Source organism: Rhinopithecus roxellana, chromosome 12 (genome assembly GCF_007565055.1).
Source record: "Rhinopithecus roxellana isolate Shanxi Qingling chromosome 12, ASM756505v1, whole genome shotgun sequence".
Classification (NCBI taxonomy): domain Eukaryota; kingdom Metazoa; phylum Chordata; class Mammalia; order Primates; family Cercopithecidae; genus Rhinopithecus; species Rhinopithecus roxellana.
The window spans coordinates 66,048,699-66,067,090 of record NC_044560.1 but is presented as its reverse complement, the minus strand read 5'-3'; the positions used below and the strand labels follow the sequence as shown (position 1 = coordinate 66,067,090).

The window sequence follows — 18,392 nt, the reverse complement described above, 5'->3', positions numbered from 1 at the left end:
GGTTTCAAGTTTAGGTGAGCAATCTCAGATTTTCTGTCTATGCTACTTGATTTTACACACTTTAATCATGTAACTAATTTTCCCAGATTAAATGAAATACATATATATAGTTTATTCACACACAATAGACTTCCCATGCTCTTACTCCTGTTTGCTGCCCCGATCTAAAGTTTATCTGGTTCTGCTATACACAGAACACCACATCTACACATAGTACGCTAATGATTTCACATAAGAGTAGAATGTTTCATGTTTTATTTCCAAGACTCTGCCCTGATGGTGAACATTTTGATGGTTCCTTTACTTGTAGTAGGACATGAAAATATCTTCAAAGATAGTACAGTGATTCATAAATTTGTCTTTTTAGGGGCAGACCCTTGCTTTATTGGTCTGATTTGTTCACAGTTAAGCCCCCTGCTCAGAGGACCAACAGGCCAGCTAAGGAGCGAAGGAGGTGCCTCGAGCCTTCCAGAGTCAAGGCTCTACAGGGTTCCCCAGCCCATCGCTCATGTTCTGGCCCCCTGCCTGGGAGGCTAGCTGGGAGGGGGTTCCCTGGGGGATGGGGATGGGCAACTACACAGGATTTCAGTGTGGGACCCAGGGTCTGCTCTTCACAGTAGGAGGTGGAAGGGATGACTAAGTTCTTTATTACAGACCTACAAAAAATGAGAGAATTATGTATTATTCTCACTAGTTTGGGCTTCTTTTTTTTCTTTTTACAGAACAGCAGCAAGAAAGAGAAATGCAGGTGGCAGATGAGCCAGGCACGAGGCTTCAGATTGGAAGGGACCAGAGATGAGGACCAAGGTGTGGCTGCCTGAACAGAAGTGCTGTGGGCTGGCCTGGGCTCTCTCTATGCATCCTGAGAGAACTGCCATAGGCCCTAGAAGGAGGGGATGAAAGGCATGTGGGAGGGAAGAAGGCAGTCCCTGGATCAGCAGCAGCACCATCCTCTGATGCTGTCTGCCATCAGCTTGGGCAGTCTGCCAGCTCGGAAGCACTCACGGCTGGAGCCTAGGCTCTAAGCATGGATCCCAGAGGCCAGACAGGAGAGAGGTGGCAGGAAGAGTTCTACTGGTGTCACACGGGGGCAAGGGAACCAGGACTCGCCCTTGCTTGTCAGTCCATCAGCTTCTTCAGGCAGGCCTCCAGCCGATCCTCATCTTTGATGCCCACAAACTTGTCCACCACATCCCCATTCTTCATGGCCAGCACAGTGGGCACCGCCAACACCTCATACTCAGTGGTGAGGTCTGTGTGGTCATCAATATCCACCTTGGCCATAAGTACTTTCCTATGCTGCTTGGCCACCATCTTCTCTAACCTCGGCCCCAGTATCTTGCAGCGTCCACACCACTGTGTGTGGAAATCCACAACCACAGGCGTCTCACTGTTGACCAATTGGTCTTGAAAGTCATGTCCATCCTGGATATTAACGGTCATCGAGGAGATCCTGGTGGTGTATATTGTCCGATCTGAGTTGGGTGTTACAGCCAGGCCACCAGGACTGCATTGTGGGGTCTGCAGGACTCTGTAAGTGAGAGGTGGCCACCGATCCTGAGAGGGCTTCCTGGAGACGACTGAGACCAGGAAACTCCTCAGGAAAAGTCGCTGAGACATTTCCCTGCAATGCAAGCAGAGGGATGCACAGCCCAGCCCTCCCTGCCTGTCAAGGGCACTCCTGTCCATTACTATCATTCCTTAAATGTAGATCAAAAGTTTTCACAAATACATTACCATATATTTAATTGCTCAATTGAGGATCATTTGCCACTTCTCTGTCTACACATTTTGTGAGCACTTTTTATGATTTATTCCCTAATCTTGTTGCTTCCTAAGTGTATATTTTTTTCTTTAAGTAAATATAATAGAAGCATTGGATTATAAAGCTGGAAGAAGAGATCACAGTGTCATTAGGCCATCCCTCTCAATTTTATACCGTAACTTGGAGATATTAAAACATGTGTCCAAAGTGAGATATTAGAATGTATTAGGAAAAAAAATTAGGTTTTTCTTACTCTCAAGTTTATGATTTTACTATTAAATTACATCTGAACTTTTAAACATCTATGTTAAAGGACTCTAGGGGAATAAAACTGACATTGACTTAGTACATAATAGATGTTGGTGCTATATTTTACATGTTCTTTCCACTACCCTGTATAACTACAAAACTGAATAGCTTAGAGGATGCACACTTAAATTATAAAAGTAATATTTTATGATTTTAAATTACTTTGTTTCTTTAAAAGTTACACTGTTCTCAGTACTTTGGCTTTCCTCTTTTTAAAACAGAAAGGTTAAACTTTTAGTATATAAAATTCTTAATTTATGTAAGTTATGCCAGATGTTATAGTTTCTATAGTTTCTAAACAGTTGTCTTTGAAAAGAGTAAAATGAGGATAAAATGTGGAAAAGGTCCCTTGACCATCCAAGGTCATTTTCCCCCATGGCTGGGAGATAAAAGACAATTCACACATAGAATAACCAATCAGCTATCATTTATCAGAAATGACATGGGTATCCCAAATTCAATATGTCCCAACCCCAACCCCCAATGTACTCCTGCCCTCTGTATTCATTTCCTGACTCTATTATCGCCGTTACAACCCATCTACCACGACAGTGAAGCTAAAAATGTAATGTTTCATCCCCAATCCTCCTTTTCCTCATTTCCCACATGCAATCAGTAAAATACATTCTGCTCAGTTTTTCAGATTTCTCCCATTTCAGATCCTTTTCTCCATCCCTACTTTTACCACCTTGGTTCAGACCCTCAATAGCCCTCACCCAAATTATCATAGGAGTCTTATAACTGATCTTGCCTCTATTCCACTTGCTCCATAATGATTTATCTTCACATCACCACCAAAGTAACCTATTTTAAACCCAAATTGTATCATGTTTCTCTCTTATTTCCAAGTGCACAATGGCTCCCTATTGTCTGAAAGATAAAATTCAAACTCTGTCCATTATGTGGTCCTCTGTCCATTTCTTCAGTTTCATCTATCATTACACAATGTCCCCTCTTCCTGTCACCAACCCCACATTCCATCATTTAATCATAATGGGCAACTTACTTCCTTCTCCTGAATACGTTACATGGCTTTACTTCTCTGCATCTTCACTTGTCAATGCTCTGTCTACTCAGAACACCCTTCCTCGTATAATCCATGTGATGAACATTTATCATTTTCAATGCTCAACTCAGGGCTCAACTCCTCTTTGAAGTCCTTTTTGAACCTCTTCCTCCCCATCCCAGTGGAAATGACCTTTCTTTTCCTTGGTTCCTCAGCTGAATTTTAATGAAAGGATTTGTGACAGGTTTCATGTGTTTGTTGACATGTCTATCTTTCCCCCTCTGGAATATGGGCACCCTAAGCAGGTACTGCGGCCTATTCAATCTTCATTCCCACAGTCTTGTGTAGAGTCTGTCACATTTTAGGAGCTCGATTATGTGTACTGAATAAAGGAATGAATGAAGCAATGAACAAAGAACTATATAGGACATTCTTGAAGGAATACATTTAAAAGTAAGATTAAATACTCAAAATAATGAGATACTGACCTAAGTACATTTACCTTTTATAAATTTCACACTTTTCTATTTAACACAATGTTTTTCACTAAAAATTTAGGATTTATTAATCTGAGGGAATTTGATCACCCATGTATACAAACATTTATCACCAAGATATATAACTTCATAAGTTGTACTAATTTTTAAAAATTAATTTAATGGAATGTCAAAATGAATTATGGTCAACTATTAATTATCTGACAGGATCTTAATAGCTATCCTGGCTTACCTAGCACCTTCTCACGTGCTGCTTCTGTCACTCAGCCATGGCTTACTTTTCTAAGCTGGCTTTCATGCCTCTAATTATCCTGCTGCTGGCAATGAAAAAGCAACAATCTGTCTACAGTCTAAGTGAAGGACACTGAGGAGGAGAATAGGAAAAATGGTTCCTGAACATGAGATAATTTGATACAGCAGACAATCCGCACAAACAGAATCACAAAATCATGGAACTGGATGAGATCATATGTATTTATCATCAAAATCGCATAACTGATTGTTTTGACTTCTTTTGTCTTACACCCAAGAAAGATTTCCCAGGTACCTCTGCATTCTACTGAATTGGAACAAATATCTGCTACTGATTTTCCTTTGATAATTGAAAGGTGCAAAGACCTAAGTAAGATATAAGAAATCACTACATTGCTCATCAACATTTAAATCTACAAAAATTTTTCAATAAAAGAATATTCGCTGAGATTGAGTATTAAAAATCACAAAATTTTAATTCTAATACAGCCCCAAAAAGAATTTAACTTTGTAGTTAATAAATTATACACAAATTATTGAACTATAATAATTTGTTCACTAAGTTTATAAATATTTATTCTGAGGAAATGCTGAGGAAATAAGTTAATTCTTAAATGAGAAAAAATAAATTCATCATTCCATTCATCTACACACACTTGTAAGGATCCACAAATAACCAAGATGACAGAAAAATGGGTTGGCGTTTTTATTAAATGCAAAAACAGCTATGTCCAATTGCAAAAACAACAGTGTTGTCCAATTTACCAAACACTAATTAGCCACATATAAGTTAAAGATTCAGTTTCTCAGTGGTACTATTCACATTTCTAGTGCTCAATAGACATGTGGCTAGTAGCTACTATGGTGGATAGCATAGGTGGAGATCACTTCCATTATCACAGAAAGTTTGACTGGACAGTGCTACTCTGAAATGAGAATTTGCCAATACTTTTAAAATGGTAATACAAGTTCAAATAATAATTTTTTGATTGACTATTCGGCAAGAAGGGAAAAGTATACATTTACACATGGGAAAAAAATAAATATAAGTACTGCAGTAATGAAGCCTTTAAGTAAATAAAATTAGTTTTATGTGGTTTAATTTGAAATTCTACTATTCGGAATCTGAAAAGATGATGATAAAACTGAATCCAGAGGATGGTACAAGAAAAAAATAATCTTTTTCACTTAAGATTTTAATACACCAAATGAAAGCCATGTTTGAAAAGTGAAACGTGCTATAATTGTCCAAGCTATTCTATGTGTCTTAGCATAGGCTATTCTACTGGATATAGAGGCTGTTCAGCAAAGTGGTTAGAATTTCAGGTTCTGGGGTTACAGTTGCCTCAATTTAAATGTTGATTCTTGACTTACTAGCTATGCAACCTTAAGCAAGTCACTTAGGCTCTCGGAGCCTTTGTTTCCTCATCCATAAATGAAGGACTAACTCAAGTACTTTACAGTTAAAAAGATTAAGTAAAAGTTTATACATGGAAAGCATTAGATAACCTGGCACATAATAGTCCTCAAAAAATTTTTGTTGAACCTAGTCTACTGGTGGCTTTCTATGATTAATTCCTATTGACTTTCAAATCCATAGGACAGAGAGATACTCTGGAAAACATTCAAAGATCATATGTGAACACTAGGTCACACGGTAACTTAACGACTTGCAGTCATGAAAGAATCTACATTCAAATCTCTACCAACACTTTTCACCCATGGGCCTCAATATTTTTGCAATGAATGTATAACACAAAGCCCAATAGGCAACCTGGAGGTATAGTATTTTTTTTAAATGAAATAAATAAAAACCCCTCCCAGGTTAAAAGAAGTAGCGTGCTTTTTTGGTGTGTTAGTGACTGGGGCTGGTGCAAAAGGTAAAAGACTGGATAAGTAAAACAAACTTAACTGACAAGAGTTTAAAACTTCTCTGAGAATTTTATCATATTTCTAAAATTTATGTTTCTCTGTATTAGCTGATGTTTAAATAACTATGTCCAAATTTTAAAAGGGATATATCTTCAAGAGTAACTTTAAAAACACACACTATTATACACTATTATGTATATAATAGCACCAGTTATCCTTTCATTAAGTTTTGAGATACATCAATACAATTTCCTAATTCACTACAGCAGAACAACAGGTACCTAAGTTAATGTTATCTCCAAAACCTGTGGAGATGAAGATGGAATCTCACTTAGCCTTTAGGTCTTACCCCAGAAAATGTTAATTCTAATAGAGTGACCAGTTTCAGTAGAGTATAATACAGGCACCAGATAGTCAAAGCTAACTAAGACCCTTCTAAATTATCTTTATGCCTAACTTCATTCTCCTGGAATATTTTTAGAACTAAGCTCTGGAATCACCTGCCTTTCTGAAGCTTAGTGCTAACTGAACCTGAAATCTTAACTGACTTGATATTTTTAATCAACTTTTCAAATCAAACATTTTCATACAGCAATTTTCAGAGTTCTAATTCCACTTTCCATAATGTTAGCACTTGTATTTTTGCCTTTCAGGTAACTCTTATATATATGAGTTACCCATTAGACAGTAACATGTTTTAGCTTTTACTTACAGTCTCTAATTGAAACTAAAACATTTGGTGAATATTTTGAAAATAAATGTATTAATTGATTATTTAGTGATGCTGAATGAAGTGCAGGCATCAGACTCTATTCCTTACTTGGTTATTACTAACAGTATGATCTCAACTCCAGCTTCTTCAGAGGTCAGGATCTTTGAAAAGGAATGATTGTACAGGCTGATCTGTAACATCATATATTTCTAAAAGTTTTGAAAAACAAATTTTCAAGAATAATTCTTTAAAAAAATACACAGAACAGTTAGGTATGTAATGATAAGAGTTCTTTCATTAAGTTTAAAATACAATTTCTTTGTTTACTACAGAACAGCAACATATACCTGATAACATTGCTCCAAATGAAATTACAAACATTAATCAACACATGACATTTCAAATAATTTTCCCTATGACACATAACATGCTATTATTTTTGGTCACTTCAGAACAGTTTTTAAACTATTATAATGACCTTGTTTCCATAAACAAAGTTACACAAAAAGCTGACTAATATACTTAAGTGGGAGACTGTCATTAACACTTAAAACATAGGAAAGAATTTATTCATGGATATAATTTAAATATGTTCAGATAAACATTTGAAGTTTCCATTCTGTTTTCAGTAAATATTCCGAGGTTATTTCACAGCTATGAGTTGAAAATTAATACTGTCTAAGGGAGAATTGTTTTGGTAACTTAATAAAAAATATACAGGTCACAGGAGAGTCTACTATCATTATCCAAAATATAAACATCATACAGGTCAGCACTTGCTAATGAAAACTACTAATAGGATCATTCTCCAAACACTCTTTTGTAACACAATTAGCACGTTTTAAGTTAATACAGTTTTAAATTAACACGAAAAATGACAACATATAAGGTACAAATAATTCTTTACACTTTTTGCATTCTTTATACTTCCTGTACAGTTAGTTACAGTATTTCCGCAATTTTAAAATGATAACAAAGGCCGGGCATGGTGGCTCACGCCTGTAATCCCAGCACTTTGGGAGGCCGAGGTGGGCGGATTACCTGAGGTCAGGAGTTTGAGACCAGCCTAGCCAACATGGTGAAACCCTGTCTCTACTAAAAATACAAAAATTAGCCGGGTGTGGTGGTGGACGCCTGTAATCCCAACTACTCAGGAGGCTGAGGCAGGAGAATCACTTGAACCCAGGAAGCGGAGGTTGCAGTGAGCCAAGATTGCACCATTGCACTCCAGCCTGGGCGACAAGAACGAAACTCCATCTCAAAAATAAATAAATAAAATAAAATAACATACATTCTACCTCTACACTGGTTTCTTTAGATCTCTGTATGACATACTGTGTGTTCTTAAATAGTTTATATAATAGCTCATCGAACTTTTCTGGAGCTCCTGAAAATTGATACCAAAACCTTACTGATGAAACATAAACCATATAATCTGATCTATTTATGTTAAGCCAAATGAATGACTAAATCCTTCTAAATGAATTCTACTTTATTAATACAGAAAAAAAGCTATTTTCTTCATGCTAAATTATAAAATTAGCCTAATTCTTATGTTACGACCATGAAAACATTACAAGTAACACACAAACTAAAATCATCAGGCCCACTTTAAGTGCTAACATGTCATTCACTCCTGGTGATATAACAAATACCATCTGTTATTTGGCCATTCTGAATTATAAAAATATATGAACTTTACAAAGGCAAACCAAGTTTTATTTCACGACCATTCTGATTGACACATATATACACACATATATATGCATGTGTATACATGCATACACAAACACAGAGACACACACACACCTCACAGCCATACAGAAATTCCATTTTCATGATTTTTTACTGCTTGATGTAAAGTGTGGAGTACCCGCACCTTCAGCTCTCAGAAGAAATTAACCGTGTTCTGGAAGCACTTCCACTCCGAATGACCTTTAAGTTTTACAGGCATTGTAGGCATTGCAGCAGATCCTAGAATGTCTAGAGAAAAGGCAAACCTGCCTGGCTTTTTTCTCTAACGGATAAAGTTGCTGTTTGGTCTCATTATGTTTTCCACTCCTAATCTGAAGAGATGAAGGATCTCTAAGGCAGGGTTGTTCACTCAGGATTAGCCTCACTTGCGTAGAGCCAGACTAGCAGCCCCCGCCTCGTGATAAGGTTGGGTTGGACCCAAGTGATGGAGGGAGAAGAGCCAACCTTACCCACAGCACCACTACCTGTAGCTCCCAAAGAGTCGGCGAGGGGGGAAAGCAGGGGTGGGATGGCACTGGGGACTTCTTTCCTCGGACCATATTTGGGTAAGTGTTCCAGAATGTGTGCAAGTCCTCCTCGCTAGAGTGAAAAAGGGAATCCCAGGGAATGCTCTTCCCAGGATCCCCACATCCGGCCCTTCGCACTCAGCCCTCAACGCGGAGCTGGGGGTTCGGAAAGGAGGAGGAAGGCAGCTGGTCCCCCGGCCCCCCAGAACGACTCCCGGCGGCCGCTGCTAGGCCTGGCCCGTGCCCGCGGCCTCAGGAGCTGCGACCCGGAGGGGCCTCGGTGCCCCGCGCCGGCCCGCCCAGCGGATACCCAGACCCGGCCTTCAACTCACCGCTCTCCACCTCGCTGCCTTTCTTGGCGGTCGCCGCGTTCCCCATGTCTGGGGCGATGGCAAGAAGGGGTCAGGGAGGGGAAGGGGGGCTGGGGCCGTGCCCGCCACTCCACAGTCTGGGGCAACCCCCGCTTCTGCACCCGTCAAAGCGGTGAGTGCGCCTAGCGCTGGCGCCCGGAGTCAGGGCGGGAAGACCGAGCCGGGACTGAGGAAAGGGTTCCAGCGAACTCCTCAGCACCGGTAGCGGCAGCAGCGGCGGCGGCGGCGGCGGCGGCGGCAGCGGCAGCGGCGGCGGTAGCGGCAGCAGTAGCGGCAGCGGGCAGACACTCCCCCTTCGCGCGGCCCGCCCTCCCTGCGCGCCCCCGGGCAGCCGCGCGCCCGGGCTAGGCCCTGGCCCGACTGTGTCTTCGCAGGCGGGCGCGCACGCCGGAAGTGACGTGAAGGCCCGGGACCCCGGGGGCGGGCGGTGGACCCCTAGCTGGCCGAGCCCAGGATTGGGGCCTGAGGTTGCGCTGACTGCCTCCTCCGCCGCGGTATCCCGGTCTAGCGCTCGGATGCCCATCGCTGAGATAGTGGGAGGTGGAGTGGGAACCGCTAGCTTTGCAGAAGGCAGAGTCCCTCCTCAGCCTGGCGTTCCCGGTGCCCTGGAGTGGAGTCGCGGGATACTGTTCAGCGGCTCGGGTGGTTTTCTTTGTGTCCCGCCACGCAGCGGCTCCTCACTCAAAGACTGCCTTTTCCTCACAGCGCCAGGTCCGAAAAAGAGTCGGGTTGGAGATCGCGCGCAAGGGTGGTCTCTGGGTCTGCATCTGCCCGGCATCGGCAGCAGGAAAAGCCTGGTCCCTAGGCACGGTCGTAGTTCGAGCCTTTCATTCCCTCGCACATTGAGGTATTCGCTGAGCCCACCACGTTGTCCTCGGGGTTAGTAGGCTCCAGTCACAAGCCCTATGTTTTCAGACTTCCCAGGTGGAGATAAAGGAAAATTTTACTATTTCTGCACAACTTCTGTTGATGTACAGCATTGTATTTAGCAACTTCTGTGTAGATCTGAAAATAAATACATTCCCAATTGTTAGTTGCGTTTTTATTAATATAAATCTTAGAATACTTGATTTTGCTGACAAAATCTTTTGTCAGCAAAAGAACATGTTAGCACTTAAAAATTTTGCTGACAAAAAATGGAGTGATAAGATTATTAGTAAACTTCCTATTATCGCCAATTCTGTTAAAGTATACTGCATTACAACTTCTATACGAATAGTAACTCATTTGCTCCTCATAAGAACCTATGAGAGATGTGGTTTTACTGTCATCATTTTAGTTACGAGCAAATTAAGGCACAAAGAAGTGACTTACCAAGATTACACAGCTATTATCTGGTGGAAGCAGGATTTGAACCCAGGCAATTGGGCTCCAAAATCTGATCCTTTGTCTCTAATGTTGACCAAAAACTTGTGGATGTTGTGGAAAATTGCTTTCTCTCCATTTGAAATCCCATTGACTTGAAGAGATAGATGCATAGTGAGTATACGTCTCGAGGAAATGTATTATATTGTTTTCTGGGTTTCAATTCAAATAAAATAAAAATAGTGAAGCAAGGATTTGGACTAGGTGATGTGAGGTTTTGTGTCGGCATACAACAGTGTCACAACAATGTCATCTCCAATCCCATTTGGTTTTGTGTTGTGGATGTTATTTTGCCCTGCATACATAGAAAGTTCAATAAAAAGCACTGAACCACATGTATATCAATTAAAGACAACTTTTGATATTCTGTATTCTATAGGGAATCTTTCTAGTATCATAGAATATTCATACTACTGTCACTGGGGTGAGTTTTAAATGTATACCTTTTTAAATAAATCCGCTTTAATGATAAAAGAGTGGTCGTGTGCATAATTTGGCACTTTAACATAATTTTGAATTCTAGGTCTCTAATAAGAGGGCTGCCATCTACATAGTAAATCATTAATTTACAAAGGAAACATTTGAGAGCTATTACAAAAATGGATACAATATAACTATACCTGAAAAATCAATAAGTAAAGCAAAAAATTCAGCTTTACAAATTGTCTCCCCTTCTTTCTCAATGTAACTTTATTATTGGTTAAGGAAATAAGTTGTTAATGATAGAGAAAAAGTGATCAGGAATTTAAAATTTCTTGCTATTTTTCTTTTTTGTTTATACCACTTTTTTCTCCTTCTTATATTAGCTTACTGCTGCTCTGGTTTAAGGAAGATAATACTTTAAAATTATAGTTTGGTAAATAGTTTTTAATTAGTTAACATCCATAGTCATTTATTTGTAATTACAAACAAGTTGTTTTTCATTATTAGAAGAGTTTTCTATAGAAATTTGTTATTTATGTAGCATCTAAAAGAGTATGTTTTATGAACTGGTTTTTTAACATTCTGGAGGGGGCAGAAATTTCAACTGTCCAGTTATTTGTGAATAATTGGAGGTTCCATGAGGCAATTTCTATCCTTTGCCACCAATGACTGCTGTACCCTAGACAAAAAGAGATGGAACTATGTAATTTTGTTTCCCTAGGAAAGCAGATGCAATAAGAAGGGACTCATTCAGAGAAAATACTTTTGAGTTCCCTTCCATATAGTATTTTTGCAATCTGAGAACATACAGCATTGTGTAAAAGGGAAAATTATACTAGTGGTAGTTGCAAACCTACATAAGCCAAATAACTATCTTAGCCCCATTTTACAAATGAGTGGAACAAGAGTTCAAAGAAGTGAAGTAAGTTGGCCAAGGTCACTCAAGTGGTAAGAGGCAGAGCTCTAGATTATATGCTGTCACTCTGAAACACATAATCTAATCCTCATTAAGATTAGGTTTTTAAATCCGTATTTTGCAGATGAGAAAACTAAGGTTTATGAACAAAGAACCTTGGCGCTCTTCTTTCTAGACCACCTCTTAACTCATGAGTGAGAAAAGGGGAGAAAATTAGTAAATATTTTTTCAAATTTATTTTGTAGTTTCTACTTACATTGCCAACTTGATTTCCAAGTCCTTTTAAAGTAAAGCACCCTCAAACACAATGTATGTCGGAAGTACTTGTTTTTCTTAAGAGTGAACAATAATGAAAAACAACTTGTTTGTAATTACAAATAAATTATTGTGGATGTTAACTAATTAAAAACTATTTAGCAAACATACTTTTAAAGTATAATCTTCCTTAAACCAGAGCAGGGGTAAGCTAATTTTGTTTTTGTATAATATTTTACATGAAATAAATGCAAGTGAGAATTTAACCACCATAGAATTACAATTTTTTGAATGATGATCATCATCCACGTTGTCTAATATTTTATTATTGTATAGTATATACCAAATCAAAAGATACCACATGAAATACCAGGCAAAGGGCAAAGTAATATTTCCAAAATGAGGAAGTAATTTTATGGCCAATAAATTACAAGTACGATAAGTGTTTTAAATCATTCTAATACAGTACAAAGTTTTCTTGTTGGGCATAATTCTAATCCTTTTGTTCAATGATGATTTTTTTTATCTGAGTTTCAGTATTCATCTTTTTGGATATTCCTTTACTGATAGGAAAACTAAAACAATTGACTCGTTGAGTAACCAGAATATTAACAAAAATGACCTAGTGCCAAAGTGGAATTATAGCTTCTCTCTTTCACAGAGGGACTGGGATACAAACTGAAAGCTTTAAGGAAAAAAAAAATATATATATATAGGAATGTGAGGGGCCACAAAACCAACCTTTTTTCTTAACATGAAATTATCTCTCTCAGAAAAGTTTATGTTTGTTTGGGATATTCTAATTGTACTAGTGTATTTATCAAAACTATGCCTAAATCTCTGATATTTCAGTGTTGTGTTCTGCATTTTTTGACATGTACCTGTAAGACAAAAATAACACCCAAATTTACAAAATATTTGCTGGAAATCAAACACGGCACAATAGCTTTCACAGAGTCTCAGCCTTTATAATCAGATTATCTGTGATCAAGATGAAAAGGGGAGAATCTGGTCGACAAAATTAAAATTATTAATACATTTATATGATTGATAGTGACAAAATAGAATGTTACGTAGTGAGGTAGAAAAGCTTTCTGCATTTTAGTCAGAAATACCTGGGTTCATGTTCTGGTTTGGCCACTATCTACGACAAAATATCTACAAAATATCTAAATTATTTTATTTCCCTTGACTTAGTTTCCTGTAGTGTGAAGTTATATGTATTAAATCATATAGTCTATGAAAAACACCTAGGATAACTTTTGTTATATGATAGGCACTCAGTAACTGTAAGTCTGTCCCCCAATCCTCAATAACATTCTATCTTCTCATGTTTATGTTTCAACGACAATCATTCAACAAATTTGATTACAACAAATAGAATAATAAGGAGTTTGTACTATATGCAAAGTATTATGAAAGGGACAAAAATGAACAAAATCAGTTTCCTGTCCTCAGGAAGTTTTTGTGTAAGCAAGATGAATATATAAATCAGTGATTGTACAAGATAAATTTGTACTATAGCATAAATGTAAACAATTAGGAAACATAAAGGTAATTGCCATTAAATCATAGATATTTTAGCATTGAATTTTGATATTTAACAGGTGGGGAAGATCATTGAGAACTAAGAACAGCTTGAGCAGAGGCTTCCATGGAAATTATCCCCAGGCCATGCTAGACCAGATGTTATGGAAAGATGTAGTAAGAGTTGCAACTTTCCCACTGGAATGTAAGCTATATGTGGAAGAATTTTGATTTTGTCATCACTACATCTACTATATCCAGCATTATGCCTCATATATAGTAAGTACTCAATAAATATTTGCTGAATGAGTGAATAAATGAATAAACAGGTTCAGATCAGATTGTATTTATTTGGGGAAACCTTAAATGCCAATTAAGAAATATAGGCTTTGTTTATTATGCAATAGAGAGCTTGAAGATATTTAAAGACAAAAGTAATATAATCCCACATTTTATTAATAAGATAATTTTAATAGTAATGTGATGGATATGTTGGAGAAACAATAGATTGGCAGCAAGATGACTATTGTAGTAGAAGAATGACAGGAAGTCATTCGGTGGTATATCAGCAGTGGGAGAAAAAAGAAAGGATGCATGTCAGATACTTGAATGTTAAGATCTATAGAATTTGATAAGTGTTAAGACTCTTTAGCATAATACAAGTGATAGAAGCCCAATTCAAACTAGCATAAGAAGAAATAAGTGGAACTGACTAGGTCACAGAACTAGAAAATTTAGGTTGGACATGGTTTTAGGATTAGATAGATCCAAGGATGGATATCTCTACATATTGATCCTTATTCTGTTCATATATTTGACTGTATTCTGCCAAACAGTCTCTCTCCACATGACAAGTTTACATCCTCCCAGCTTAACAATCTAAACAATAATGCCTTTTCTTTCCCAGCAGCCATATAGTATAAAGTTAGGTGAATATCCTTTATCCAAAATGCTTAGGACCAAAAATGTTTTCAGATTTTGGATTCTGGATTATTTGCATATACATAATGAGACATCTTGAGGATGGGATCCAAGTGCAAACACAAAATTCATTTACATTTCATATATTCCTTATACAAAGCCTGAAAATAATTTTACACAATATTTTAAATAATTTTTGTGCATGAAACAAAGTTTTTACTGCATTTTGACTTCAACCTGTCACATGAGGTCAGGTATGGGATTTTCCACTAATGGCATCACGTTGGTGCTCAAAAAGTTTGACTTTTGGAGCATTTTTAATTTTTGGATTAGGGATCCAACCTGTATATTATACATATTGGTTCTGTATGGGTAACATTCACATTCCTATGAAGAGAGGACCCCATAGTTGACATGAAATAAGTATAATTTTCTAGAAGAAACCATCATATGGAGTAGACAAAAACAACAGATGCCCAATATAGTGAAAACAAAGACTTAGAGCTCTCGATCAATTTTCTATCCTGAGTGAATGGATAATGAGATCAGGAATAAAGGGGAAAAACTGGTTTTTAAATTAGTGAGACGTGTAACTTGGGTCATACTGAGTTTGAGTTGGTAGTGGGACTTCTATACAGGGATGATGAACAGCAGGAAAATATAAAGTTAGATCAATACATGAATTGTGGGGCACATGTTCTCAGGGCCTCCCAAGGGCTGTGTCATGGGCCATGGTCACTCATATTTGACTCAGAATAAATCTCTTCAAAATATTTTACAGTTTGACTATTTTTGTCAACAATATTTTGGCACCCAAACATGTTGGGCCTCAGAGAAGACTCAGGACCCCACAGGAGTTGCCCAAACTCAGTGCTAAGGTACCAGCAGGGGCCCATTGAAGCCTCCCTGACTTTGAGCTTCTCCTCTGGTGGAACTCGTGTGTCCTCCTGAGCCCTGCACCTCCCTTTGGTTGAGGGTCCTTGGTTTATTCTGAGCTGGTTTTTTTTCTCTTAGGAAATTGTTGTTTAAGGATCTGAATTCTAGTTCAGATCCTAATTTAATTCTAGCATTCAAAGGGTCTTCTCCACTGCTTTTCTCCCAAAATTAATCTCAATTTGGCACATTTGAGTGAGGAACTGAATTGTTGTTTTCATAGGTAAATGAGAGACTGCATTTCTTCAGCTCCTAAGAGAAAGGGCATTTGCTCCTCCCACCTGAAAGGCACCCTTGGGCGGCCAGGGGCCTCATGGGAGTGTCTGGGGTGCGGCAGCCCTACAGGGAACCCCCAACAAAATTAGTTTTAAAAAGGCTTGTCCAGGAAGTGCATACAGGAGCTGGTCTCTCCATACTTCGAGCCCATCTGGAAGGGCTCAGATCTCCCGAGAGAAAAACGGAGACACATAAGACAGTGGCAACGACTCAGTGGTGACACACTGTGGAGTCCTGCCCACAAGCAGCAAACACTTTGAACCACTTGACAAAAGCCCTAGGCCACAGCTCAATTCCTCCTTTAAAAAAAAAAAAAAAAAAAGTGTGGGAAACAAATGATCTAAGAATGAGGAGAAAACAAGGAGAATAACTCCCCTTCAAGCACTCTAGGTTTTATGGTGCCTCTGCTTGCCAGAGTTTGTGTAAAATGGAAGTAATATGGTCTTTGTGCACATTTACATTAAGGAAAAAGAGCCCTAAGGTTGACCTGCAAATGACAGAGTCCCTAAGTTCTCTTTTTTTCTATTTTCTTTTTTTCCTACTTTAAATCTGCTGTTACTTTTCCACTGATATAAAAACCACTGTTTGGATCTAACAGGTGTTTTTTTTTTTTTTTTTTTTTTTTGCAACCCAGGGAATTTGTATTTATCTCACAGCTAAAGTTCTGAAGTAAAAGCTATAGGGTCTTTGTGTGTGTGTGTATATATACATATATACATATGTGTGCGTGTATTTAAAAGGTCTTTATAATTTCTATGATTTTTGTTTAATTGGCAATTAAATCTGTTATAATTTCCCACTAGTACACCAGACTTTCAGTACCTTGAGATGTAAATTTTGCTATCTAATTTTCACCTAAGAGTTGTTTCCTCTAATATGCAAATTTAAGGCTACTTAGCTGACAACTGCCTGAATAGTGAAACAGGTTATCAAGAATTTAAAAGTCTAAGACAGGAAACAAGCAGAAAAAAAGGTCTTATGAATCTATAAGATGTATTTCTTTTGGCATGCACAAATATGTCTATGTATTTATGTGTTGTGTACACAGTGTTTCAGTACTAAAAATATATAAAAGTGCTCTAGCTAATTGGCTAAAATATAAGAGCACTTAAATCAGATAATCAAAAGAAAAGACTAGTCAAATGCTTTTTCAAGTTAATGTGATTTAAGTAAAATCTTTAATAAAATAATCTGGCTTTAAAATTATTGGTAAAATAATATTAGAGATGTCTAAAAAATTGTTAGCATTTTTGATCAACTGGTTTTGTGCTTACTCCTGCAGAATACTAGAAGCCATAAGGGTTATAAAACTATAACATTTTTGATCAAGTGGTTTTGTGCTTACTTCTGCAGAATACTATAAGCCATAAGGGTTATAAAACTATAAAACCCAGCTCAAGACAAAATGATCTTTGCTTGTATAATTTTTGACAAGTAAGACATGGAATATTCTTTGTTTAATGAAAACTGCTAAATCCCAAGTTATCGGTAGAAATACCCTTATATTTAACCTTAAGTTTCTTACTTAAGTAAACACCTACAATTCACAGCTATAAAAATAGTTAACGGAAATAAAGAATGACTATCACAGTTTTTGTAAATAATCTAGGTAAATTGTTTAATAAATCAATCAGGTAAATGTAATGGAATAAATGCCTATAAACAAACATGTTATATAATTTAGGATCTAATGTTATTAATACATATTAAGTATCTGGGTAATTTCCAATTAAAAATTATAGGAAAAAAATTTTAATGTTCTTATTAAAAGGTAAATATATTTGTCTAACTGAAAGCTTATTTAAGGGTTATGTATAAAACAAAGTAAAAGGAACCAAAAAATAAGAAATGTAAAAATGTTAAAAATATAAAGAGTACTTTTGATAGAAAAAGTAAAACAGAAAGTAATTTTATCCAAGGAAGAATCTTGTTTGGTAAATTTTTGTCCTACGATAAAATGGGTTGTTCAAGAAAAAGGGATTATTTAGGACAAAACAGAAAGTCTGAGCATGTTTAAATGTTCTATGTAAGTCATAATAAGGTTAGTAAAAAGGATTTTTTAAAAAGGGGTTGTATAATTCAGTTGGCTCAGCAAAAGAAACAGACAACCCAAACTGTGGGAAAAAGTCTTCACAATCTATACATCTGACAAAGGACTAATACCCAGAATCTATGAAGAACTCAAATGAGCAAGAAAAAACAACCCCATCAAAAACTGGGCTAAGGACGTGAAAAGACAATTCTCAAAAGAATAGATACAAATGGCCAAAAAGCATATGTAAAAATGCTCAACATCACTAATTATCAGGGAAATGCAAATCAAAACCACAATGCAATACCACCTTACCCCTCCTGCAAGAATGGCCATAATCAAAAAATCAAAAAATAATAGATGTTGGCATGGATATGGTGAAAAAGGAACACTTTTACATTATTGGTGGGAATGTAAACTAAAACAACCACTATGGAAAACAGTGTGGAGATTCCTTCAAGAACTAAAAGTAGATACTATTTGATCCAGCAATTCCACTATTAGGTATCTACCCAGAGGAAAAGAACTCATTATATGAAGAAGATACTTGCACACGCATGTTTATAGCAGCACAATTTACAATTACAAAAATATGGAATCAGCCCAGATGCCCATCAATAAACTAGTGGATAAAGAAAATGTGGGATATATACACCATGGAATACTACTCAGCCATAAAATGCAATGAAATAATGGCAT

General features: G+C 37.5%; 1 protein-coding gene and 1 pseudogene across 1 annotated transcript in view; both read right to left on the bottom strand.

The window, feature by feature from the left end:
* Window positions 1-9,413, bottom strand: part of PRKACB (protein kinase cAMP-activated catalytic subunit beta) — a 168,678-nt gene extending 159,265 nt beyond the window's left edge. The window contains exon 1 of the mRNA XM_010382526.2: window positions 9,007-9,413. Within this exon, the coding sequence (XP_010380828.1) occupies window positions 9,007-9,052 (46 nt within the window). The 5' untranslated portion in view covers window positions 9,053-9,413. The remainder of the gene's footprint in view (window positions 1-9,006) is intronic.
* Window positions 1,120-1,620, bottom strand: LOC104677510 (annotated as a pseudogene).
* Window positions 9,414-18,392: the final 8,979 nt, after the last annotated feature.